We start from the raw sequence: 27,727 nt of genomic DNA, 5'->3' as shown, positions 1-27,727 counted from the left end.
CAATGTATCCAGTGCATTATATGTTTGAAAAAATTCTGATGAGTATTATGTAGAATGGCCTATGGAATTCAGCCTAGTAACTGGTGAGTCGTTATTTATGAATACAGAGTATGAAAATGTTGACATATTAATAACTCAGTGACTTGGCTGAGATGTAAAAGCTCATCAATCTACAGGCCATATGGAAAATGGCTGGGAAAAATAAAGGTCGGGTCCAGTAACACCTACATGCACACAGTTCTTAATTTAGCAAAGCACTTAAGCATTGGCTTAACTTTAAGTAAGTGCTTAAATCCATTGGCTTTAATTGTTTAACCAAATCAGGCCTAAGTAGAGGGGAGTTTTACATTTACATAAAAGCTGCAAAATTGGTCCCACTGAGAGTGTAAATGGCTAGATTTAAGGTACTTTAAATCTAATAGGTCTATTTTCAAATAAAATAATCCCATTCCAGTGGATAAATTATGAGAGTAAAAGTTCATCCTTACAAAGGTTATCACGGAGGAAAACAGATTCATATCCAATTATCCTTATTACATTTAAAGTAATGTCTCAATTAAGGGGAAAACTAGTCTGTCTACATGGATCTTGGTCACCCTCTCATTGTGCATATTGTTCCAAGTGTCAAATTTATCTTCCATTTGGTACTGCAAGATCACAAGCAGATACAATCTGGTAGCCCAGGCTTTTGTTTTTGTCAGAATGACCCTATCAAGTTACACTCATGTATGTTGGGGCATATGTATCGTTTTCAGAAATCACAGTACTTAGCTTTAATGTGCTGTTCCTGCTTGGTAATGAGCCTTTAAAAAAATAGGAGTACTTGTGGCACCTTAGAGACTAACACATTTATTTGAGCATAAGCTTTCGTGGGCTACAGCCCACTTCATCGGATGCATAGAATGGAACATATAGTAAGAAGATAGATCTGCACACAGAACATGAAAAGGTGGAAGTTGCCCTACCAGCTCTAAGAGGCTAATTAATTAAGATGAGCTATTATCATCATCAGGGAAAAAAAACTTTTGTAGTGATAATCAAGATGGCCCATTTCGGACAGTTGGCAAGAAGGTGTGAGGATACTTAACCTGGGGAAATAGATTCAATTTGTGTAATGACCCAGCCACTCCCAGTCTCTATTCAAACCCAAATTAATGGTATCTAGTTTGCAAATTAATTCCAATTCAGCAGTTTCTTGTTGTTACTTTTATGTTTGTTTTATTTCTACTCTGTCAAACTCATCAATGCGTGAAATACAAATGAAAAGTAAAAGAAGTAAGTGTTGTAAAAAACCAAGACTAAGATAGATGGAGAAGACTTTAAAAATATAAGAAACCAGAAAAGAAAAAAAATGGCTGTGATTCAGCAAAGAAATGAAACGCCGGCTTTAATTTTAAATGTAAGTGCCACTGACTTTGTTGAGCTTGAAAGTCAAGTACATCCTTTAAGTGTGGTGTCATCTATTGAATTCCGTTCCCTTTCCTTTGTTGTATGTTGTATATGTAGGTTGTAAGTTATTCAGGGCAAAGAGCTGCCTTCCCAGGTTTGCAGAGTGTCTAACACTTTGGGGCATTATAAAAATAACTGAAACCTGGCATGGGCCTGGATGGATTTTTCTGCAGTGTCTCCACCACCTGAACTGTTAAAGAAACAAAATTACCAGTTTGTAATGATACCAGCCATTTGCAAACATGGCAATGATTTTGTAGAAAATTGTTTGAGCGTGATTGTCCAATGTGATGAATCAACTGGCCAGGACAAGGGAAGAGTTTATTCAAAGCTTTATTCATTATTGAATGAAAGGCAGCAATGAGAGATGAAAGTAAGAGCAGAATTGCCTTTGTTTCTTTGAATCACAGGACTATGACAGTGACAACTAATAAGAAAGCAAGCAAATGCAGTAAAGAGGGCAGAGATGAACTTTAACTCCATCTTCACAGATGAGCTAGGAAAAATGAGAAAAATGAGTTATTTACAGTGGTAAACAAGAAAGTGGCTTTCTATTTTTGGTAGTGATAAATCACTTTAAATGAGCCACATTAAATCTGAACATCTAGGTATATCTGTTTGCAAACCTTTGGGAGAAAGGGTTTTCTTTTAGAGATATTTGTCTTTTGGTATTTGATGGCATCACATACCCTCAGTTCATTTATATGGATAAACAGGAATGCCAAAACGGCCCCTGTTGCAAGTTACAGCAACCTCAGGGAGGTTTCCGGGGAGCCATGCTGCTGCACGGGTTTGCCAGAGTGCAGCACATTCCAACTCTGCGTCCAACATATCCTTCATCTGCCTTTATGCCAGCCTTTCGCTCTACATCTGTTCAGGATGCCCAACAAGACACTCTTCAGGTGCCTTAAGGCAGCTTTCTAGTTCCCCTTGTGCTGTTGTAGCATCGTGTGCATTAGCAAGTTAAAGCAGTGAATGTCTGTACTGTACTTTCAACAAAGTGCTATTAAAATGCTAAGTTAATCGATGATGATTGATTATGCAGTGATACAAAGGGGGTTTAAAGGGGGCTAAGGGGCTGGCCCTTGCGCACTATGAATCAATGGAATCTACAGTTACACTGGCTAAGCTAAAAATTATAAAGGCTTTCAATTCTTACGCTGCACAGAATAAAGCTGGAACAAGAAGTCCCACCTCCATGATACAGATACAGGGGACTTGTAGTTGCACCAGTTTAACTTAAATCATTTTTCTACTCAATTTAGTTACACCGGTGCAAAGCACTGTGTGGACACTCTTAATTTGGGTCTGAGTAGCTTACTTCAGCTTGTTTTCCCTGTCCCTAATCATTTTGAGCTAAATTGATGTAAGCCAGGTGGCTATCCATTTAAAGAGGGTCCACACGGCCTTTAGTTCGACTGATGCTAGACTGGGCTTCATGTTCCACAGGTGGCCAGGTGCATTATGGGGAGTTTATACCTTTCTTTGAGGCATCTACCATAGGTCACTGTAGGAGACTAGATAGTGGATTGATTATTATGGGGAGAGCCTCACTTGGTGTGAATTGTCACAGCTCCACTGACTTCAATAGAGCTAGGGCGGTGTACAGCAGCTGAGAATCTGCTCCTTAGTCTTTTCCACCATGGCAATTCATAAGTTCCAAAGCACACTTCATGGAAATTTGGATTAGACAGTCTCACTATTAAAATGCCGTTACTCCTTTATGTAATTCAGAACACATTTCCCCTGAGGTTACCTGTGATGGTTTATAGTGCCAATTGAACCTGACTTTCTGCTATCAGTTTTGGACCCTAGGAGAAAAAAAGACAAAGGTTTATAGATGTGAGAATCCTGGAAGAGAATGTATATTCGGACAGACGATATAAGCATCCTAGCTTTAGGAGCATTTCCTGTCATTTGGAAACATAGAGTTGTACATGCTGTATATACATAAAGTTGCAAAGTTATCTCTTCAAGAAATTTCACTCAATTCCTATATTCACTTGGATCAACTCTGAAATATTCCGGTTGAACCCAAAAGGAAAAGAAAATCTCACTGTATTTAACACAGTTCAGGCTGCTACTCTTGGACTGAGATTTTTATTGAAAGACGCTGCAGTTGTTAGAAAAGTATTTAAAGTACAGTTCCGCTCTGAAATGGGACTGTAAACAGTGGCCCTGTCTACCTCTATAGAGCTGCTTGTTGTGTGGATTCAGAGTCTCAAATTCTTCCTTTTATTGACAGAAATGAGCGTTTGCTGCATTTTACCCCTTAGAACCTTGCAGAGCAGCTACAGCTTTAGGGGAGAGAGCTGGATTCCATTCTGGCTCAAGCAGTGGAAAGGGCATTGGTAACTAAATTCCAACTAAGGAATAGCCAAAAAAAAGGGGAGAGTGCTAAGAAAAAGACGAACAGAACTAGGGTGGGCAGGAGAGAGAAGCAAAAGGAGGCGATTGTGTGATTTAACAGTGAAATGAATCTAAACCAATGTGGAAAAGAATGGGGAGACAAGGAGAAAAATGGAGCTAGGTGAAAGAAATTGAGAAATTCAATCACTAAAAATCTAGGAAACAACTGCTTTCACCTAACTTTGAGAATATAGCACGCCTCCCTTCCTAAGAGCTGGTCTTGAGGAGAGAAATTTAAATTAGAAATTACCCCTCAGGAGAAACTGTTCGATTAGATTTGAGAACCTGCCCGCAGGCCTACATCAGTGGAGTGTCCTACAGGCCTTTAGACCCTTGACGCTATTAATACAGGGTGGTTTCTGTAGGTGTAAATGTCTGAACATGAGCAAAAGGTTAATACTAGATGCATCTTAGACATTCTTTGGCATTTTGGAGTTTATATATTTAGATGCAGGCAATATGGTTCCTTCTTTAAAAACCTAAATGGAACCATTCTGGTTACTTGTAGTAGTTTTTTAAAATGCAGATAGGTACACCTCCCAGGCCTGCCTTCCTTTTTGATTAAATATACATGGGAAAAAAAGGGAGCTACCTCTTCTCCAAAGCATGCCTCATGGTCTTCTGCTTTGCAGCACTTTTCTCTCATGCCAAGGAAAGTTGTAATGATGGCCTTCAATTGTTCATCTGTAATGGTGGGCTTATATTTGACGAGCCTGATGAGCAGTCTGAAAGGAGAACAAACCACAGCAATGCCTACTTAGCTTAAAGATATATACCACGTGAATTACCAAAGAGCGTCTATGCCCACAAATCTACAAATCCTTATTTCAAAGTCACATTATCACCTCCTTTCCTTTGTGTAGTTTCACTGGACCTGGTCACTGCACAATGGACAAACTGGCAGGTAGGTGGAAATCTCTGCACCATTCCTCAGTACAGAGTAGTAACCTTTGCTTGTAAGGTTGAATGGCCCTTGTATGCAATTGTGCAAATGTTTTTGTAGCCACCTGTAACTTTGGCGACTCCAAGGAAGAGAAGGGCCCCTCCTCGCACCAGGACCTCAGAGTTCTGCCTGTTTGGGTGTATGACATGAATAGTTTGTGGGGAGGGCAGATCAGCAGCCTGACTGACATGCTAGACCAACTAGCTACAGGCACCAGATGGCTCCCATGTGGGTGGCATGGTTCATATGTGTGCACTGTCCCCACACAAACAGCTGTAGTTGCCAAGACATAAGTAAATATTTCTGGAAGAGCGATTTTTTAAACACAGGATTTGAAGGAGGAAGAGGAAACAGTAGATGCTAGAGAGAATGCTGGGTAGACAAGAAGAGGGTGAAACAGAAGCTGAGGAAAACAGAATAAACAGGCATATCTTACTCCTGCTTCTTTTTCTGTAGCTCTGTCTCTTGAGTTGCACACAAGTCTTCATGGAAGGTGAACAGATCAGGAGTCAACGGTATGGGCACATACTTCTCATCGATTCCCAAGCCGCTAATGCATGGCCTTCTGAGAGCATAGGAGTTACTACAGCACTTACAGATATTAGGGTTTATAGTACTGGCATAGTGTCTTCGACATATTTGGCCAAGAATAAGGTCAACCTGTACGGAGAGAGAGAGAGAGAGAGAGAGAATTGTTTTTTACATTGGCATTTAAAAAAAACCAGACACATGCTGTCCTTGGTAATTTCATGAGGGTTTCAACCTTTATAAATAAAAACCTTTATCATTTAAAGCAAATTCCTTAAACGGAAGCACCAGCCCACATTCCTATTGAAAGCTGAGTGCCATCAACACAAAATGGGGCCAGATTTTCAAACAGTGGCCTCCATGCATAAGCAATTTAATGCGCTGTCATCTGTGCACACAAATTATGGAATTTACACATGCACTTGATTTGTTTGCACCAGCAGGGATTTACAGGTATATGTACATGTGACACTGCAAAAAAAAACTGCATATGCTAAAGTACATGTGCAGGCCAGTTTGTGGCCCTTTTAATAATTTGGCCCATGAGGTAGATGTATCAGTGATAGAAGAATGATCTAAAGTTAATCATCCCAAGGGAGCAATGTCCTAGCCAGGCCATATTTGCTCACAGTCTGGTTCTGCTCCCAAGATATGCAGGAGACACATGCTACTGACTGCAATGGGAATGGGATCAGAATTCCAGTATGTGTAACGAATGCCCTGACTCAGCAAAGGACATGCTTCACTGTAGCCTGACTGTTCTGTTTGCAAAACTATATGCTGGATCCTCAGCTGGTGTCAATTAATATAAATCAATTGACTTCAATGGTAAGATGCTTGTTTACACCAGCTCATGGTCTGTCCCTACACCTCAAGGCCAAGCCAGTGACAAGTTGTACATTTTGCTACCTCAGGGGGGTTCTGAGTTAGAGCTTCTCTCTAGACCCTCTGGGCAGTTAGAGATTGGGAATAGGGGGAGACAGCAAGGTCTCCAGGAACAAATGGTACTGAGATAAGGAAAGAAACATACTCACTTTTGTCTCAGCACAAGGAAATATTTTGTCCTCACTTAGATGGCAGCACTTGGCGCCAACTTCTGCCAGTTTCTTTGTGAAGTGGAGCAGCTCTTTGGATGGCAGCTGAGGCATCCTCTTGGTGTAGCGGACCAGGAGCCTGCAACAACAACCTCTCAATTACAGGGGGTCCAGCAGGTTAGTAATTGATGAGCCAAATCCTCAGCAGGTGTAAATCAGCATACCTCCAATTGAACTCCAACCATTCACGCTAGCTGAGGGTCTAGCCAGTGGCTTTCCATTTACACAGGTGTAAGCAATAAGAATCAAGTCCTTTGTGTTTACCTACAACTACCACCACTCTACCATTGCCTTCAATGGGAGTCAAGGGACCTCATCTGTTTGCAAGACTGAGCCCTCTGTGACTTCATGGGAGGCTGCAGGCAGGAGATGGGCTGGAAAAGAACCCACTCTTCTTCATAGACAACATGATCATTAGCAAGTATGGCAAGACAAACACTGACTGTGGAGTGAAAGGTGAATAGACTGATGGTCAAGCCAGGTTTGCTGGGACATTTCTCCTGTTCCAAAGGCCTTTTTAAAAGCAAATGTATTGATTTGAGAGGGACCAGACTGAGAGGGCAGCATATCCTGCACATCTCTCCAGAGAAGAAGGGACCAACTCAGCAAGGCACTTAAGAAGATGCCTAGCGCTAAGCACACGCGTAGTACGAGTGACTTCATTCAGAGTTAGTCCTGTGCTTAAGAACCTTGCTCAATTAGGGCCAACGCCGGCAGCCTTGTGAGCTTGTCCATGCTCCCTGTGCCCTAATGTTCATCAACCCTGACATGGTGGGACTGTCACTTGGGATGAGGTGGTTGTTCAGTCTATTCAAGTTTTGGTCCCTCTCCTGCACAGTTAGATTTTTTTGTTAATACACACGAGTGGGGCATATTGCAGCACACAGAGAGGACAGGAGCCTATGAGAAAGGGCAAAGCAACTCACTTGGAGCCATACTATGGCTTTTAAGTCAGAGCTTAGGGTTCAGAATTCAGCCAGAGGGAAATTGCACATCTCAGTGATCAGCAAACCTGACCTGTATTATACACAGGAGACCAGGCAGTTTAACAAAGTATTTATTATCTTCACACTTCATGAATTGAAATATGGACCTAATTCATGAGCTAGAACGTTACCCTGACAAAACCTAAAGTTGTTTACACCAGACCGTAGGTTGGTGTAAATCAGCATAGCTCTACTGATTTGCACCAGCGGAGGATATGGGCCCCTGTTATTTAAAACTGGCAAACAAAGGTTGGGTGCTCATTAGGAAACAAACCGAAAAAACAAAACCGCAAACATACAAGTTTTGGAGGTGGTACTCTCCCTGTGCCTTGTAGAAGTCGCAGTTTGTCTTTAGCAATTCCTGGCTTTCCTGGACTTGTTTTTTGAGTAGTTCTTCCTGAAAAACAGTGTAACTATATTAGTAAAGTATCAGAGGGGTAGCCGTGTTAGTCTGGATCTGTAAAAGCAGCAAAGAGTCCTGTGGCACCTTATAGACTAACAGACGACTTGGAGCATGAGCTTTTGTGGGTGAAGACATGCATCTGACGAAGTGGGTATTCAGCCATGAAAGCTCATGCTTCAAAACTTCTGTTCGTCTATAAGGTGCCACAGGACTCTTTGTTGCTTACATTAGTAAAGCGGTTAGTGTGCAATGCAGAATACTACTGCCTCACAATGCAGCTTTGATTATCCACAACTTCCTGTTATCTGACATATCATTATATCTCTGCTGATTGCATTAAAATTTCCCTCCACTGTCTGACGCCTCAACTATCTGAACATAATTAGTGTATAGACCATTAGCCCCTACATCTCTTAAATAACGGAGTGGATAATTATTCAGGGCCATATCCCGATGGGTCGTGGGGGACCCTAACTGCCACAAAGGGGAGCTCCAGGCAGTGCTGACCAATGTTGAGGACAATCAAGCAGGTGCATAGGGGGTGCATTAGGGATGCTGAGAAGCTCATTGGTTAGAGCCCACAAAGGCCCCAAAGGGCTCAGGGATTTCACAGACCTGAGATCTCTATTTCTTGGCACCTCTCTCTCTAGCCATGTGAAGATCACAGATAGGGCAGCACAGCAGTACTAGCTCCCTAGGAGCCATCTGCCTGGAGGTGCAAGGAAGGGGCAGAGGGATCAGTGATGTGGGATTTAGAGTGCACCCCTTAAAAACAAGTGTTTGCGTGTGGAGAGAGGGCTCTGCTGCCGTCCTCCCCTACTTCCTGTTTTCCAAGAGAGGTGCTTACTTGTCCCGAATGGGCAGAAGTCCCTCCCAGCTACCCGCTCCTGTTTGAACAGCTAGCTAGCTCTAGGATCAGTGCCCGGGGAGAGCAGAGGAGAGCTTCCAGCTGCCACTGAATAAGCAGATGCTGTCACCCACATCTCCCGCACAGGAATGTTCATTCCCAGCAAACCCAACATGGTTCAAATAATGGAAGCGGGAGACGACTCCAGTTGCCTTCCTGCAGACTGGAGACCATAGAGCCTTATTACTACTGCTCTTTCCTTCTAGGAAACCCTGGGGTGCAGTTCCAGACCAGGAGAGTGGAAATGCTTTCACCTCATGCCTCAATCGGCATCAGACAATGACCGTTTGTGAATTCTGCTCAGGCCTCCCAGTTATTACATGAAGTTCAGTGGCACCCACCCCTTTGCCATAGCACTCGGGAGGGTTACTCTCTTTGCAGCAATTTTCCAGTAATTCCTCGTAGCCTTTACCAACTCTTAAAAGCATGAGATGGGAGAACTCAGGATGTCGTCTTGAGTATTCATAGACAAATCTGCAACACATGAACGATGTCAGCATTAGAAATTAGGGCCCTTCAAAGATTCATAACTTTTAAGGCGAGATGGTCCCATTACTATAATCTAGCCCAACCCCTGCAGAAAACAGGCCATAGCATTCCACCTGGTGAGGCTAGCCCAGCAACTTGTAACTGAACTGTATAGAGTACATCTGTCTGAACAACTCTTGCTGTTTGGCTCATCTGACATGCTTATTAGAGTCAGCTCGACTTGTTTAAAGCATAAGGATGATAAGATGTTTTTCTTCTCAGGGACCTTTTAACCTATATAGCTGAAGATTATTATTATTATTTAGTTTATTTGAAGTTAGAGGCCATTAATGAAAAATTTGGCCCTATTTTAGCACAAGATTAATGTACAATTTGTGTGTGGCTACTGACGATACATGCAGATTTCATTTATTTGCAGGGTTTATGGTAAAGATTAGCTATTCAGTTATTTATTTTGGTGTGCAGAGTTATTGGTCCTGAGCCTGCTAGTGCTGAGCACCTCCTGGTCACGAAGTTAATCTGTCTGTTACTAGAACTGGTTGGGAAATGGATTCTATTTCCAATGAAACATTTAGAAAATGAAGATTTTTCAACATTGGCTAATTTTTTTTTTGATGAATTGTTTAAATTTTCATCAGAAATTAAAATAACAAAAACGTCTTGGATTTTGAAATCCCCAACAGGGTGGTGGTGTTTTGTTTTTTGAGGGGGGGAGAGTATGAAAAACTGAAAAATGTTGAGGAAAATGCAAAAAGGTATTTTTTTAATCGAAAATCTTTTTGTCAAAAAAAAATTCTTCCCGCTCTAACTATAAGACATTATAAAAATGCACAGCTTAGCTTTCTCCCTTTACCTCACATCTAAATGCTAGCGAAATTCTTAACAAAAATGAACCAAGTCCTCAGATACGGTGTCATTCAAGTGAGGTAATCGGCTTTTTCTAACCCAAAATCTGGCCCAGAAGATGTTGGTTTTCACATTCATAAACGAAAGCATCGTATTTCATTTGACCTAAACAGCTTCTGGGTGTATATCTGGGATGTGATCATGCGTCCATTAAAGCCAATGGAAATTGTTGCTATTGATTGCAATGGGAGTAGAATCAGAGCCAGAATCAGACTAAAACAGACATGTTTAGATAAAGATCTGGGTTTGGTTTAGGCAAGTTTATGGCTGAATCAGGGCTAGCATTGGAATCTGGGATTGGAATGGACAGCATTGGAAATTTAAGATTTTCACCCTGTTCTTGGTTATGATCAACCAACCCAAATAGCGGAAAACTTATGAAATCAGAAGTTCCACATTTGCTCCCATCCCATTGTGAAATTCAGAAGCATTGAAGATTCTGTTTTTTTCCCTTTCTCTAAAAAAATGATGGAACTAGCAGTATTCAGGTAAACCTCAGTAAAACCAAATAGCTCTGTGTTTATATTTGTGCTAATGTTTTTAAATATTCCATTAAGCCCCCTTCAGAGCCAAAAATAACACAGTAGTTCAGTTACTGGATGATGGAATTATAGAACCATGAGGCGAGCAGATCTTTCATTGTTTTAGTCACGTAAAAGGCTTACAGATGCGTTAATAAAAACCCATGATAAATGTAAAGGCAAATACAAATAAAGGCCAATATTTGAAATAAAAACCCCTTTGAAAATTAGGCATACTATTTTTTTGTTTGTTTGTTTGCAATAAACCTACTCAGTGCGTAAACCAGACTTAATGGTCAAGACATAGGCTTCTATACTGACCGCATTCCCACGTACAGGCTTAGTTCACAAGCTGGAGTTTTGCAAGCAAAGCTTTGGCTTCTAAATTGGAATCATAGAATCATAGAATATCAGGGTTGGAAGGGACCTCAGGAGGTCATCTAGTCCAACCCCCTACTCAAAGCAGGGCCAATCCCCAATTAAATCATCCCAGCCAGGGCTTTGTCAAGCCTGACCTTAAAAACCTCTAAGGAAGGAGATTCTACCACCTCCCTAGGTAACCCATTCCAGTGCTTCACCACCCTACTAGTGAAAAAGTTTTTCCCAATAGCCAAGCTAAACCTCCCCAACTGCAACTTGAGACCATTACTCCTTGTTCTGTCATCTGGTACCACTGAGAACAGTCTAGATCCATCCTCTTTGGAACCCCCTTTCAGGTAGTTGAAAGCAGCTATCAAATCCCCCCTCATTCTTCTCTTCTGCAGACTAAACAATCCCAGTTCCCTCAGCCTCGCCTCATAAATCATGTGCTCCAGCCCCCTAATCATTTTTGTTGCCCTCTCCTGGACTCTTTCCAATTTTTCCACATACTTCTTGTAGTGTGGGGCCCAAAACTGGACACAGTACTCCAGATGAGGCCTCACCAATGTTGAATAGAGGGGAATGATCACGTCCCTCAATCTGCTGGAAATGCCCCTACTTATACAACCCAAAATGCCATTAGCCTTCTTGGCGACAAGGGCACACTGTCGACTCATATCCAGCTTCTCATCCACCGTAACCCCTAGGTCCTTTTCTGCAGAACTGCTGCCCAGCCATTCGGTCCCTAGTCTGCAGCAGTGCATGGGATTCTTCCATCCTAAGTGCAGGACTCTGCACTTGTCCTTGTTGAATGCTGGGCCTAAACAATTGGAATGCTGGGCCTGCAACACTTAAATGACAGAGATACCCCAGAGTAGATTGAGAGCTGCATTACTTGGCCAGGAAGGCATCTTTTTCCTTGGCAAAGTGCTCACACACATCTTTGTCTTCTATGAACTCTCTGACTGTGGGAGACAAGTCTGCAGGTTTGTCATCATTTTCCAACTGAACTATGCATTCGCTTCGTTCCACCTCTTGCTTTTCACAGCAGTCGCTGAGTTTAGTTGATATGGTATCTTTGTGGGAACAGACATAATTTGACAGCTCTACCTGTAAAGAAATTAAAAAAGACTGGTACTTATATCTAGTTTTTCTCATTGTTTTGCAGTGGAAAACCCCTCTTTCAGTTATGATTTTTAATACAGTAGAGCTTAGAGAAGTCCCCAGCTGAGATAAGGGCCTCATTAATATCTACCTCCTAGCTGTTACACAGTGTTTTTCATCTGCACCGCTCGGGGGTGGGGAGGGAGGAGGGTTGGAGGGCGTGGGAGTTGTTTTACAAAGGTCAATATCAGTATCTTCATTTTACGGATGGGGAAACTGAAAATCAGAGAGTTGAAGTGAATTGCCCAAGGGCAGACAGTGAGTCAGCAGCAGAAGTGGGACTAGAACCCTAGTCTGAGGCCACTGCTTTATCCACTAGGCAACACTGCCTCCATTGTACTAAGCACTGTACATATCCATAGTAAGACACAGTCTCAACCCTGAAACTCTTAAATCTAAATAGGCAAGACAGACAAAAAGTGGGAGAAAGAATTGCAATATGCAAGTAGAAGATGCCTTGAAGGTATTTAGGTGCCTAACTTGCATGGGATTTAGACACCTAACTACCTTTGAAGATGTGGAACAGAGAAATTAAGTGATTTGCCCAATGTTACACAAGAAGTCTGTGGCAGAGCCAGGAACTGAACGCAGTTTTCCTGAATCCCAGTCTAGTGCTTAGTCACAAACTCATCCTTGTGCCTTATGCTTTTTGCCTATTTCACTCAAATAGAGTCACATGGGATAATTTAGCAGGTTGAACAATTCTCATCTATGTATCAATCTTTGAGGCTTTAAGTGCCTAATTTGGAAAACAATTAACAGATGCATAAAAGATCAGCAAAAAGGAACAAAACTAGAAGGAAGAAACCCCACTATGAAACCTATTTTTTTAACATAGAAGTGGTAAATAAGTTATTCTTTTACCCTCTCGTGTATACAATCCATCATGTCACTATGACAGCACTCCGTGTGCATGTGAGTAATATCCGTTGCAAGTTTGGTTGCAGTAACAAAATCAATCTTTGGAAATTTTTGGCTGATTTGAACAAGTTTCCTAGAAAGAATAAATACAAGTATTGTTTAAAACTTAGAATGCAATAATATGATCTCTAGCAGTGGCCTGCCTCTGCTGCTGCTGAAGTTAATGATAAACACTGCAACTGAATTCAGTGGTAAGAAAATTTGGTCCCCAACTCCCACTGAACTTCAATAAGAGCTGGTCACTTAATTCCCTTAGGCCTCTTTGAAAATCTAAGACAATGGTGTTATTCATGAGTACAAAGCTGAAGTTACACATTGGTGAATCAGGCCTATAACTGGTACACAACCACCACGGGAACACCACAGTGGCTATTTAGAACTAGTTGGGCTGCAGTTTTAAGTCACACACAAAGGTCTGGGCTGGTGTAAATGAGAGCAGAATTTGGCCATTATTTTAAAGCTGGCTTCCCCCTAAAAGTTAAGGTTTTAAGAAAATTATGCTACACTTACATGTACATTTGTATGCCTAATTTGCATTCCCGATTACACATCCTGCAGGCAATCTGCATCTAAAAGTTGGAGTGGTTGCATGCACAATCATGGTAACTGTGTGTTCAGGTGTGCACGTTTTTGTGCAGACATTTAGCTGCACATAAAGTTTTCTGCGAATCTGACATGTAAGTTCTGTTATAAAATGGACTCAAATTAGAGTATACTTATTGCTCAGAAGGCAAAGCAGTAACATTGAGTCCCTGCTCTTTACACATATCAGCCTCCATCAAATGAATGTGCACAAAAATGATTTACTGTGATCTAAGTAATTTAAGTGGGGCCTGCAACCACTAAAGCTTTGTGGACTTTCATTTTATGGCAATCCCCTTCCGTTCTCTTTGGTAATCCCTAAAGTTGCCCATGGCTGCTGGTGGTAAGAAAAGTGGCCAGCACGATATAGTACAATCTGAGAGGATAATGTTTTCCCCTGTTTGCAGATGGGATTTAGGGGCTTTAAATAATTCTGCAAAGAAACACTTAGAGCTTAGGTTCATCCCTTCAACCATCCTCATACACAGTGACAGGAAAGTCCACAAGGAGGGTAGGTTTGGTGATGCAAGGTGACTCCACTGATGGGGCTTGAGCCAGCCAACACAGTCACATCAGCACTGGCTGGGGAGAGGGGAAGATTAGTATTATATTAGCAGGATGCACCTGTTTATTACATCCCCTATGCAGCCTACAGCTTTAGAGCTTCATTCCACCGGCATCTGTGGTTTGACGGGGTGTACTGGGCCCCCTGCTGGAGGCCTCATGGTCCTACCACACCCTGCCCCAGAAAAGGAGCAATAAAGGTGGGTCCTCCATGCCTGCCTAGAAAGTCTGCAGGGAAGCAGCCAATCAGAGCTCAGCAGGTGGAGAAAAAAGGAGCTGCAGGGGGGGAGCCATTCATTTCCCTGGTGGGGACCAGAGAAGCGAGGATGGTGCTTGTTGCCAGAGCTCGAGGAAGAATCAGAAGATGGGTTTGGTGGTGATGGCATTCGCTGAGGAAGAATCGCAGCCCTGATGTAAGGGTGAAGGGGCTATGTGGGAAGTGGCCCAGGGAATAGCAGCAGCAACTATTACAGGAAGCAGCACATGGCTGCTATTTATAGGCTCCCTGGGTTGGGACCCAGAGTAGTGTGGGGGGCTGGGTCCCCCCACCCCCACCCCACTGGCAGGGTGGCCTAAGTGCCAAGAAGGGGATATGGCTTGTTTAGCGGCCCAGGTGAAGGGCAGGACTGAGTCTCCAGAGAGGAAGCCCAGGGCAGACGTGCCCTTAAAGTTAGCCCAGAAGGGGCAGAGGACTGAGCCCAGAGACCAGGATAAAGACATTACCGATTGCCCAGAGATGGAGCTGAAGACCTTGGACTGGGCCAGCCATTTGTTGGCCTTCGTTACCTCGGGAGGGGTTTGTGAGTTCAATGCATATTAACTGCGTGACTTGGGCAACAGACGACAAGGGCACCGTGAAAAGAGAGAGAGTGCAGGGCTGCACCTGCTGACAGGAGGCGCTCATGAGAGGCCCCGGTCATAGAAGGTAAGTTTAGAATTATAGAGCTGTGTGTCCTCCACTTCCTAGAAAGGGCCGTAGTGTGTTGGGGGAGGGAGCCTCTCCTGGGTTATGTTCATTCAAGCTCTGATGCTATTGTAAATGAACATCCTCTGAGTGCTTCTTGGTTCTGCCTCCATCACCGGGCTGCACAACACTACATGGGGTCTTGCAGGAGAATCCTCCCTGAAGCACATCCATCCTCACTAGCGCAGGCAGATGCAAGTTGAACCCCCTTGCACCAGCTCTAGCCATCCAAAAAATACCCTGGTGCTTAACCATCCTTATCTCTGTCTCCTCCAGAGACAGCTTGAGAGTGGTGACAAGGAGAAGAGCTACAGTCTGGAAGCCTGGTATTTTTTTTAAACATCTCAGGGCCCTGCCTTGTGTTCTTTGCATACCTCTTTCACAGTCCCTTCAGTTCACTTTGTCTTCTAAAGACAAGCAGTAGGCTTCTGGCAAGTGTACAGTTGTGGCAGGGGCGGGGCCTTTTTTCTAAGTAACCAAAAAGTTGTACATTGAATAAACAAGCTACAGACTTACAGAGCCTTTAATGCTCTTTCTCCAAACTTCTTCAGGATCTCACATGTTTGTTCCTGTACCAAGCCACTTTCTTTCACTGACTTGAGCGCAGATGGTGCCTGTTATAAAGATGAGGTCAACCATTAAAAAACAAAAACAAAAAACAACCTACTGGTCAAATGAATGAAGAAAGCAGAATCAGAAATAGAGAATTTTAGCAGAAACACAAAAAGGTTTTTTCCTGCTTAGCTATAAAGTGTCCACCAAAGCAAAAGGAAGCCGGATCACATAGTTTTAATTCATGTGGCTGGATCACCAGTCCCTTATTTAGTTACGGAGTTTTGTGAAATCCTGCCCATTAGAAACCCTTTTATTAAACACTACTCTGTGTTTTTAAACTGGGCAGTTACGGACAATCTGCTCTGATGAGCTACAGTACATATGCCTCCTTCTTAAGAGCTTCATTTTGCAAAGTGCTGTGAGCCTCTTAAAGTACTCAACTACACTCTACTGCTGCCAAAGATGTTAGCGGAAGGTGAAGGTTCTCAGCACCACACGGTATCAGGCCCCAAGCCAGTCTAATGCAGCTATTCTAATAATACAATTAGCATTCTCCCATCCTATTGCACCAATATCTGATAAAATAAGTACATCTACCTGAGAAGGGTTACATCGGTACTACACAAACAGGCAGAGATAAAGAGAGAAGATAAGATACTTTGTTCATTTAGAATAACAGGAATGAGGAATTTTAATAACAGAATCAGCAAAGAATCCTGTGGCACCTTATAGACTAACAGACGTTTTGCAGCATGAGCTTTCGTGGGTGAATACCCACTTCTTCAGATGCATTCTTCAGAATGTTGACTGAGATTTTCAAACACTCTGGGTGACGTAGATACAGATGTTCCATTAATGTTAGGGGAAGTTGTCTAAATCCCGTATACTGCTTTGAAAGTCTCAGCCATCAATCCTAAAACGGTGTCCTCTCTTTGAAAATAAACTTTTTGTTGTTACCTTGAAGGCAGTGGGAGCTGCTCAGCACCTCTGAAAATCAGACCATTTTTCTTAAGAGTCAAAGGCCCCAATTCAGGAAAGCACATGCTTAAGTCCTGTCCTGAATGGAGGTGATTGCTGGAATCGGGGCCTAAATCAGGGTTTAGGACTAAAATGGAAAAAGCTGACCTTCAGCTCTGCTTCAAGCATTTCTCTAGCTATAGGAGACCTCTAATCAAAACCTGAAGTAAATGTACATATTAAAACAGAATACCTTTTCATTGAAGCATGCAGCCTTGTCATCAGCTTTGCAGCAGACTTTCATCATCTCCTCATAATGACCAGCACCACCAAGAATTGTTGGGGAATACAGGAAAGGATGCCTCCTGGCAAGTTCATAAATGTATCTAAAATGGAAAGGTGCCTTGAATTAACTTTGAGCGTAAGCTCCCAGGGCAGAGTCCAGATGGTTTGGATGGGTTGTAAAGTGTCATGCACTTATGCTGCTCTATAATTAATATACAGCAAAGCCTGTTATAACAGCCACCCTAGTCAGTGCTATTTTCCTGCCATTATAACAGGAAACCGTATAATGCAATGTGATTTAACAGGAAGGAATTCTGTTGCAAAGGGACGCTAAGATTTTACGTGGGTATTCACCCACGAAAGCTCATGCTGCAAAACGTCTGTTAGTCTATAAGGTGCCACAGGATTCTTTGCTGCTTCTACAGAACCAGACTAACACGGCTACCCCTCTGATACTTAAGATTTTACTAGAATTTAAGGGCTCAATCCTGCAAGGTGCTGAGTGATCTAGGCCAGATCCAGCAACACATTTAAGCACATGCTTAACTTTTAAGTACCTATGACTTCAAGGGAACTTCTCATATGCTTTAAGTTAAGCCCAAATGTGTTGCTTGATCAAACCAGTGTGGTTGGCACCTTGCAGGACCGAGTGCCATGAAAGATGACCACACCTAGCAGGTCCTAGAACAGGGTTCATAATAGAACAGTCATTGATGTTTGTTCTGGGGTATAATGGCCCTTTTGGAGCAAAGGGGGGCAGAAGACCCCATTCTGGGGAGTTGAAAGGTACAAACATCTTGAATGGGATAATAGGGGCGGGGGGGAGTGGAGCTGAGATGCCAGTTAGTTACCTGCCAGCACCTGAGGGGAAAAAGGTGAGTGCCAGGCTTAAGTAGTGATAAAGCCACCTGGAGAAAGAGCTGAATGGAGGCTCTTATAAGAGAAGGAAACTCAGGGGTGCAAAGGAACCTGCTTGGAAGATCCAAGCAGGAAGAGTGTGAGGAAAGCTCTTTAGGCAGGTTGGCTGGGGGAAGACCCTGACTAAGCAGGGGAGAGAAGTAAGGGGAATTGGAGAGAGTGGGTAGGAAGGGACCCAGAGAAGTTGCAGTGCAAGTGAAGGAGCAGACTGTCTGTTCAGTACAGGGTCCCTGGACCAGAACCCAGAATAGATGGTGGGATTAGGTTCCCCTACTGGCCCCAGGAAAGGGAGCATACAAGCCCCTGGCAAGGATTATTGAGTGGGGAGGCTGCAGGCTGAGCCATAAAGACATGCTCAGGATTAGCCTCAGATAAGGCAGAAAGATTTTTTCCCCCTGTTAAGATGTTTCTGGGACTTCTAGTAGGGTTGCCAACCCTCCTGGCTTTTCTGGGAGTCTCCCAGAATCGGGCTCTATCTCCCGGAGGCTACTGAAGCCAAATCGGGAGATTTGAGGCAGGGGATCTCCGCACACTGCCCCCGCCCCGAGCGCCAACTCCACAGTTCCTATTGGCTGGGAACTATGGCCTATGGGAGCTGTAGGGGCAGTGCGTGCGGGCTGCAGGAGCGGCTATCAGAGCGATGTACCAGTCACTTTTGGGAGCCACCCGAGGTAAGCACTGCCCGGCTGGCGCCTGCACCCTTCACCCCCTCCTGCACCCCAACCCCTTGCCCCAGCCTGGTGAAAGTGAGTGAGGGTGGGGGAGAGCGAGCAATGGAGGGAGTGGGGGTGGAGTGAGCAGGGGGTGGGGTTTCGGGAGTGGGCGGGGCAAGGGTGTTTGGGTTTGTGCTATTAGACAGTTGGTAACCCTAACTTCTAGTTTGGACAAATGCGACTCCAGAAAGGTTGGACTTAAGATGGTGACTCAGCCAGAGGGCCAAGTTACCGGCAGAGAAATTGTGGCCGGGCAGGCAGTCCCAGAGAGAGAGGAGCTGTGGCATGCCTGCCCACACGGTAAGTTTACCGAGCTGAGAACCACGGCGTATAACTCATTCGATTCTAATAGAAAATTAGTTTACTTACAAGCCCAGAAGTGCTTCTCGATTCTCTTGGTACTGTTTGCATCCCTCTTCAGGGTCTGGTTTTTTAAAAGGAGAAATGAATCCTGGTGTAGAATTTTTATGGGATAGAAAACATTCATTTCTTTCAGGGTCAGCTTTAGCACAACAGGCAGCTAACCCGTATTTCTCAGGAAGGCCTTGCTCATGGCAGATTTCATCCAGGAAAATGGCAGTCTGTGGAAAGAAGAAACATTTGGTTGTCTGTAGTTGCACTGTCTTTCCTCTTGTGGAAAGAACACTGAAGACCACAAACTGTTGACAGAGCCCTGACTCACACAAACTGATTTCCGCCCCCCCCCCTTTTTTTTTATTCCTTTCTACTTTGACTGCAGTGGGAATTGGATTGGGCCCTAAACTTGTAGGCCAGGATTTATCAAAATTGGTGCCTCACTTTAGGCTCCTAAATCCATGTTTAGGCAGCTAAACAAGTGGGATGATTTTCAAACATAATGAGCACCCAGCGGCTCCCACTGAGGTTCAGATAATCTTCAAATCTTTACCCAAACCAAGATGGTTTGTCCACCTCCATATTATAACATCAAGTATGACAAGACACAAAGCCATGTGTGCTTGTGCAGCTCTGATTAGAATTGAAACTGTGTGATGAAAAGCATCCTCCTCCCTACTTACAAAATAAGTTCAAGCAGCAAAATTCAGATCCAGATCTCAAGCTTCCCACAGAGCTGGGATGCTTGGATCCAGGGTTTTGGTTCAGCCCATTATAACAAATAGGAGGCATGTGCACAAATCTAATCCAGATTTGGATACTGAAACAAAATTTCAAGGATATTTGGATGCAACATTTTTGTTCAGACCCCATCTCTGACAGAAAGTCAGACTGCTATGAGTTAATTGCTAAAAACAAATTAAGACTCCTTCCTTGCTGGTAATGAGTGGCACTGGCTGCTACTGAATTTGGTTACATTGACCTTAGATGCCAAATTTCTGTCTAAGCAGACTTTTTTTTTTAAAGATACAGACCAGGATTTTGCAAAAGTGACTAAAGATTTTGGAGGGCTTCAGTTTTTCATTGCCTTACTTGAGATGCCCTAAAGTGAGCCTTATTTTCAGAAAGTGCTGAGCACTCATCCTCTGAAAATCAAGCTTCTTTGAGGGACCTCAAGTTGGACATCCAAAATTGAAGCCCCTGAAATCACTAGTCACTTTTGAAAATCTTGGTCATGATAGAAATACAATCACATTGTCTTGGCCACAATAATAATATTATCTTGGCTTACCAGCGGCTTCAGACATTCTGGGTCTGCCTTGCTGGCGACACATTTTTGTGCAAGGTCTGTGACATCTTTTACCAATTTAGCTGCTTCTTCATAAGTGATTTGCTGCACATTCTGAGCAAATATGGCCATGGCACTGCAACAAGATAATACTGTTACATACATAGCTAGCTATATCAAAAAGCAAAATTGATTTCTTCAAGCTGTGTGGGTGCTATGTCTGATCCAGAGGTCAAAGACTTCCTCATAGGAGCTGGAGGGCTGGAGGACAGGTCTAACATAGAACCTGAGATGCAACTAAAGACAATTTTTCTTGACCTACTGAACCATGGTGGTAAAGTCAGTGTGGAATCAGACTTATAGTCATGTTTTTTCATTGTGTAGTGATAAAATATGATGAAGATCCATCTCAAACCTACAGGAGAATGGCTGAAGAACCACAATGCTGAACCATTTGCTCAATGCTGAACTGAAGACAGTTTAAACTAATTTGCCTTTCTGTAGCCATGGTAGAGCTAATGCATTGCAATAGAGATTTCCATGCCCCCATGTGTCCATTATCATGGCAAATCAGTCTCTTGCGTTCATTTTAGTTGGATATCATAATTCGTATTTCTCCCTCTGACCATTAGGATTATTTGTATGATACTTTGTTCCTACTTTTTTGTCTGGTTCCCATTCTCTCCCGCCCCCATTCTGAAATGAAAATCCTCTGATGCAAGAATATAAAATTAGAAGTTAGGAAGCAATCAAATTCCACCAAGACTCTTGCAGTTACAGAAAACTGATAGTGTGAAAGACCCTCACATCAGCCTTACCAATGATCCACACTCATTGTTCCCAGGCAAGGCAAAAAACCCATCATGGAGGGATGGGTATGCTTTCTTGACCCCAGATTTGGCTGTCCACTTAACTCTGAGTAAGAACCATCGGAGTTAAGCATCTTAACCCCACTTAACTATGATGAAAGCTGATGAACTCTCAAACATGGATCCTGCTATTATGAAAATGCCCTCAAGTTATAAAAATTGAGAAACACAGAGAAGGTGAAAATGTTTAACCGTCCATCAAGCTTTTAAAGAGAAGAATTTTCAAAGGGGTGTGTGTGTGTGTGTGTCCCCGTAAAGCTTCAGCTGCATTTCATAAGGAATCTGTAGCTATAAATAATATCTGCACTGCTTGGAAGAAACAAGAGCTTATCAGAGCTTGAACTTCTCCCATCCCTATGCTGTGTAAACAGCAGAGATCTGCATTGCAGAGAGTGGTTTCCAACTGGCAGTTCTCTTTCCTCCTGGTATTATTGCAGAAAGGCTGAAAAAGTGAATGGACTACAGTAAGGGCAGGGAAGAAATATTGGCAGGATTCTGCTCAATTGGCATGGATGTCCAGGCCATCTTTGGAAACAATTTAATGTGCCTTCCCAACACCTTATTCTTGTTAAATGTGACAAAATCTAACTTCCCTGTAGTTTTGATCTTGGCTTGTCTCTGGCTGCCGTGGTTCCTACTAGCCAGAAATAGTCTTTTCTTTTAAAACTCTAGTTCCTTTGACCATTGCCGTTTGAAGTATCTCCTGGAGTTGAGTTTATGAACTGGTGGGGATAACGGGTAGCTAATACTTGGGACTAGATAGTGTTGTTAAGCTCAGCCCTGAGCCAGGGGTGGTGTATGAGCTGCACCGTCCCGGGAGGCACTGTAATTCATCAACAGCCCTCTGAGTCATAATTTCTCCCATGCTGCTCCTTCTCCAGAGGGACAGCAATCTGCTATTGGTGGATAGCCTCTCCCTGTGCCCCTCACTGAAGCACGCCAGCACTTCATTTGGGGGAAGGATGCAACTAAGGTTCTGCCCATTCTCTGCTTCTCCCCACCCCCACTCCCTTCGTTCTGGCCCTAGCTGAGGACTAACAGGTGCCCAGGGCCCATTGGCACCTGCATATCCACAGGCGAGGTCAGAGCAGTCTGCATAGAGCTGCAAGGGCCTGTTCTTATTGCCCCGCTTCCTCATAGGTGGGGGCAAAGGCCAAGTCATCTAATTTGTCTCACTTTATGTGATGTTTGCTCTGACTCATTTTGTTGCTCTGAAGTTCGCCTTTTATTCTGCCAATATTTTTAATGTATTTTTTTTCAGTATCTGACTCATTAGTAGTCTTTCATTTCTGAATTGGATAAAAATACACCGTAAGGATCATTGGCTGTACACTTTCAGCTGGATTTTTATCAGTCACACTTACACGCCTTTAAAATTCTCCTCATGTAGCTCAGTAAAACAATGGCCAAGGGTGTGTGATTCGTCTGAAAAAGAAGATAATTTGGTCTTTGAATCACCAAATGTTTAATACATAGGTATTTTATGAAGCATTTTCTTGATCTGTAAAGAAGGATAGTTGAATAGTTAGGGTGCTACCCAGTCACAGCTCTGCTCTGCCACTGATTTCCCATGTGACCTTGGACAGGTCTATTAGTTTCCCTCTGCTTCTGTTCCCTGTCTGCGTTATGGGGACAATAGCGCTGCCCCACCTGACATGGTTGTTATGATGAGAATAAATATGCTAACAATTAAATGCTCTGATACTTTGGTAATGGTGGTTCAAGTACTTAGTACCTCAGTATCTTAAAACCTTGCTTGGTTATTTAAAGGGATCTTTGATCATTGGCCAGTTTGAGTTAAAATGGGGGATTATGTCTTTAAAGTTAATAAGCTAAAATCAGCACTGCATGAGTGGCTAAAACTCCTTTGAAGTTAGTGGAGTTCACACTCATACACCCACGGTGAATTTGGCCCAATGAAACAAAATGGGTCTTAGTGGCTAAAGATTGCATGCAATTTTTTTCCCCTTTCCTAATGGGGCCCAATCTTGGACATACTGAAGACAATGCTTCAACCGCACAGGAGTGAAAGAAGTGATTATCTGAGAATGTAGCCAGAAAGAAGTCTGTGCTGAAAATCTAACTATTTGCCCCTGGGCATTTGTGGAAACCAGACGTTCAACTAGGAATCTCAAGAATGCCTCATTTTTCTAGGAATCTAAGATTCTTAGTAGGCACTTTTTTTTTTTTTTTTTTTTTTTAGGACCTGCTTCTGCATTCTATAAAGTAGCTCCCAAGATGAAAGTACAATCAACATGACTGATGAAGCTCTGTGTATTTAAAACCATCCTGCATATTGTACACCTCTAAGTAAATATTATACTGTCCCATATATTACATGGATACTCAAAGCATTAATAAGCCACAAACTGGAGAATAATCACATAAAATTGGAAAAAGGTGACAGAAAACATCTTCTAGATTTTAAATATTAAGGGCTAGATTCTGCTACCATTACTCACTAAAACTAATTGCACTGCTTACAGAATAAGGTACTAATCAATATAAGTAAGGGTGGCGGAATTGAGCCCTAAATATTCACCCAGTTTGTTCTTCAAAACATATTTTAAGAAACACTAGATAGCGCTAATAATACTAAGACTCTTACTGACAGGTGTATCAAACTGAGCATTACATATAAAGTCCAAATCCTGTTTACCTTACTCATGCAAATCTCCCCTAGCTCCCAATGACTTGCATGAAAAAGGTGAGCAGATTTGGCTTGAAAAGAGACCGTGTACTTGCAGAGTCTGACTCAGAACCTTAAATGTTTTCTAAACCATGTTCACAAATCCAGTAGGTAATCATGGTATTTGAAATGTAGTAGCCTATTTTGAGAAGTCAGACCCACCGTGTGCTTTTGATCTTGTTCCTGTGAAGTCAGAGCCATTATATAACTGTGATGTACTAGTCAGATGTATCAATAATAACTGTTAACTTTTTATATTACTTTTTTGTTTTAGAATGGGCAATGACCATATGAGATCCCCCAAATGACCACAACAAGTTGTGTGTGGACATTATATGAAAGCTTATAGTTAATGTACAAGAAATATTCTTACCTACATCCCGATATCTTCTGGGCAGGGTTTTTGATTCGGTAAAGCTTACCAAGAAAATAAAAGAAATGAATGTTCCCCACTTCATGGTGTCAGATTTGGGGGGGGGCTGGAATTTATGTGAAAGGTAGAAAGACAGAGGAGAAAGGTGTTTCTTTTATACTCTTCTCAAGTAATGTCTGGTTAATGAAAAAACCCTTTTGCTGTCGTATCTGATGTTAAAACTTTTGGAATATTCCTGCTAATAATTAAATAGATAAAATTATTTGCTCATTATGTTTAACTGGGCATCTTGTCACAAAAAGGCCTTGTAGATTCATTAGTCTTTCAGAATTTAGACAAATAGCCTTTTGTAAATTACCTTATCGCTCTACAAACAAGATGTTTAAACAAACTGTTTTTCATTACTGTGCTCTTTATCCTGTAGCCGATAATACAGACCCCACCAGCATATGTTCAAAGGTGAACTGTTCTGCTAGCAGTGCATAGATGGTGCCCTGTCAAGTGAAAGACCCCGAGTTCAGAAGTAGACTTGTGACTCTTGCTTTCTAGATTGCTGAGCCAGCACTTCCCCCAGCCACAGTGCCACAGTGGTGGAAAAATTGGAATAAGGTACCATGTAAGATACTCGATCTGCAAAATCATCCACTAGAACATATCCAAAAACTTGAAAAAAGTCTCTAACCTTCTCCCAGAACTTGAAACAAACCTGATCTGAAGGCTGCAGAATGGAAGGGAAATGCAAAAAAAAAAAAAAAATCCTTTAATTTTAGTGACTCCTGTTTCATTTATTCATGCTACAGTGATCACCATTAATAAATACAATATTAGGAGACACATAATGTAGTTTTAAAATTGTAACAAGAAACAAGGTAGGAAAGGGCTGGAGTAGGAGCTATGCCTTAAGCTTTAAAAAGCAAAGCTGGAAGAGGCAGAGAGAGCGTAGCTTTCAGGATTGTTTTCAATTCTTCGAATGAAATTCCTCGTTCCATGCTAGGAGAAATCAGACATGGTATCAGAAGCCAGAAGCTGACTGATACTGAACCAATATTTAAAAAAAAAAAAAAAGGGGAGGGGGGAGGGGGGAGAATACCAAAATCCAGCCCTCCCCAAACCTTTCCGTCTGAGAAGCCCACAGGATGGCTAAAGAGGTTGGGGAACTTCAACAGATGCTGAAGCGCAATGAATCTTCACGCACAGAGGTGAAGTAACAGCTCATTTACTTAAGCTGAAAGTAGTTATAAACCATTGTTCTTTACTCAGGAAGGAGGCTAACAAAATAATTGAGCATTTTATTACACTAATTTTTGGCATGAAAAAATGGGTGTACTTTTTCCCAAAAGAGAGCCACAGAAAACCTGGAAGCCATTGTACGGGCCCCTATATGACCAACCAGAGCACTGTGGCTTTTGGCATCTGTAAAGAAGAATACGTAGGAGACCACATGGCAGTGGGGATTTTAAACAAAGAACTTCCAGAAATGTTACATTAATTGCTGGTGTAACTCTACAAGATGCATGAACTGATGCATGAACTGATGCATGAGCCTCAGCTACTCAAAATGGAAGTCACCCAGTAAGAAACAGTGGAAGCATAGTGCAAGAAGTAGCAAATAGAAAAATTCCATGGCAAAAAGGGAAACGGTTTAAAATATACATCTTAAGGGCACTGAGCCCTCTGCGCGCACAAAAGCCAGGTGAGGATTACCCAACCCGTGGAAGCATGCACAGGAAACATAAGGAAGAAAGAACACGGGGGGCATCTCTGTTAACACAGAGGAACTGTAACACGAGGTGGAATCATGCGAGACTAGGAAGATCCAGCTCAGAGAAGCGTAGCATTACCCAGTGAGCCTTGAAAAGAATAGATAGCTCAGTGTGAGGGGGGAAAGGGACACACTGGTCTGGAAGCCACTGACTATTCTACATTTGTTCAAATTCAGTCTTTTGTCAGATGCAGAGCAGCAGGTCAGAGAACAGTTTTCTGATCCAGAAGAAATAGTCACGGACGGCAGATCATGTCTTTCCTTCTCTGAATTCCCAGCTGTTGAGATACAGTGTGATTTCACTCATGTTACACCCAGCCCCGAAAAAGGCACTAGAATGCTAGTTTCAGTGCATTAGTCAAGTGGTTGTTTCCATTTGGTTCTACCTTGGCTGAAGATCTGTGCATCCAGTCCTATGAACTACCCCTTCAAACTGCTTCTTGTGATGAGATGGCAGACTAGCCTACCCGGGTCCCCTTCAATCCCAGCCACCCCTGGGCCTGTTTTGTAGCTTTCCTTGTCATGTCCTCATCACACTGATGTTTTCTTCCTCTCTTGTGTTTGCTCCCTAGGATCCAGAAACAGACTATGAACCAAGCCAGTCCATCCTGGGGACTCCTGCACACAGCATGAGTTTCCCCCAGCCCAGATCTGAGGCAGCCAGAAGAACACCAGAGATGAAGGGTAGCTGGACAGGTGCCAGACCGTGAGCAGGGGAGATGTACACTGTGTAGATTATTCCTATTCTTATCGGGCAAGGATGCATGGAAGGGCTGAGGAAGGCTGTCAGTCAGCCTTTCACATGCACTGTAATGCTGCTTATGCTCCTGACAGAATTTGGCTCCGGGGCTCTCAGTTGGGCACTAATTCCAGTGTAGGGAGTGGGGCAAGAGACACTCCTTTTTAAGTGCTTTTCAGGTGAGGTGTTAAATTATTTAGATGAGGACTAATGAAGTTGTACTGAACAGTTTGTGCTATAGGTGCTTGTTAAACTTGTCAACCATAAAAGTGCCTGTGCTGAAGAACACTCCTAAGGGCAGATCCAACCAGAGGATACCTTTCAAATAGAGGAGAAGACAGATTTTAAGTCATATCTTGCCTCTGACTAATAAAATGAGTCTGTCTGGGGATTACACCCCTCTCTACTCCCAGTATTGGCTCCATTGCTGTACAAACAAATAAGGAGCCTTATGCTCCACTGGAAAATCCCTAGAGGAATGCGTATTACTTGGGTGACTGTTGTGATGCAGTGAGTAGCACTCTTTCCTCTGCATCGCTACTGAACCAGTGGTGCAGCATGACGTTCAAGGGAACTTTGCTCTGACGGTGATCTCCTTCAGGTGAGAGACCCAGTTCCCCACTGCCCTGCAGACTGTCGTCATTTATACCTGTGCAGAATTCTCCCCTCCCTTCTGCCATGGGCAGTGTTTACACCTGCTTTGCACAGGCACAGATGACTACACAGGTGCAAGGCAATGGAATCAGGCCTGAGATGTATAACTGAGGTCCTGAGTATAATATACAAAGCACAGCACATGCTCTCGGTGTAGATGTCTTGTATTTATGGTTACAGGAAACTACAAAGAAAGAACAAATATAAATCTCCATCAGAAAGAGTAGGGTATGTTGCTGACTCTGTAGTCCTCTTGGATCCCTTACATCCCTGCCTCTTAGGAGGCCAGCACACATACTTTCTGGTATTTAAAAGTGCACTGAACAGAAAACAGAATTCCGTGTGCTACAAAAGTCCCATGGCCCTCTTTGCAAGTGTAAA

The 27,727-nt window shown here is 42.9% G+C and overlaps 1 protein-coding gene across 1 annotated transcript; it reads right to left on the bottom strand.

Moving 5' to 3' along the window:
* Window positions 1-1,766: 1,766 nt before the first annotated feature.
* LOC123370716 (alpha fetoprotein) lies at window positions 1,767-24,346 on the bottom strand. The gene is made up of 15 exons (XM_045017445.1): window positions 24,192-24,346; window positions 22,494-22,554; window positions 20,264-20,396; window positions 18,988-19,199; window positions 16,956-17,088; window positions 15,707-15,804; window positions 13,024-13,153; window positions 11,891-12,105; window positions 9,061-9,193; window positions 7,709-7,806; window positions 6,364-6,502; window positions 5,238-5,461; window positions 4,451-4,583; window positions 3,206-3,260; window positions 1,767-1,945 (listed from the first exon to the last, which is right to left on the bottom strand). The coding sequence occupies exons 1-14, from the start codon at window positions 24,274-24,276 to the stop codon at window positions 3,216-3,218; spliced, it is 1,839 nt and encodes a 612-aa protein (XP_044873380.1). The 5' UTR covers window positions 24,277-24,346; the 3' UTR covers window positions 1,767-1,945; window positions 3,206-3,215.
* Window positions 24,347-27,727: the final 3,381 nt, after the last annotated feature.

The sequence above is a fragment of the Mauremys mutica genome, chromosome 5 (genome assembly GCF_020497125.1).
Source record: "Mauremys mutica isolate MM-2020 ecotype Southern chromosome 5, ASM2049712v1, whole genome shotgun sequence".
Taxonomy (NCBI): domain Eukaryota; kingdom Metazoa; phylum Chordata; order Testudines; family Geoemydidae; genus Mauremys; species Mauremys mutica.
This window is presented reverse-complemented; position numbering and strand designations above follow the sequence as displayed.

Coding starts and splice junctions, on each gene's coding strand:
- LOC123370716 (XM_045017445.1), bottom strand. CDS start 24,276: ATGAAGTGGGGAACATTCATTTCTTTTATTTTCTTGGTAAGCTTTACC. Junction 15,805..16,955: donor CTGCATGCTTCAATGAAAAG/GTATTCTGTTTT, acceptor TCTTTATAACAG/GCACCATCTGCGCTCAAGTC. Junction 13,154..15,706: donor GAAAGAGCATTAAAGGCTCT/GTAAGTCTGTAG, acceptor TATTCTTTCTAG/GAAACTTGTTCAAATCAGCC.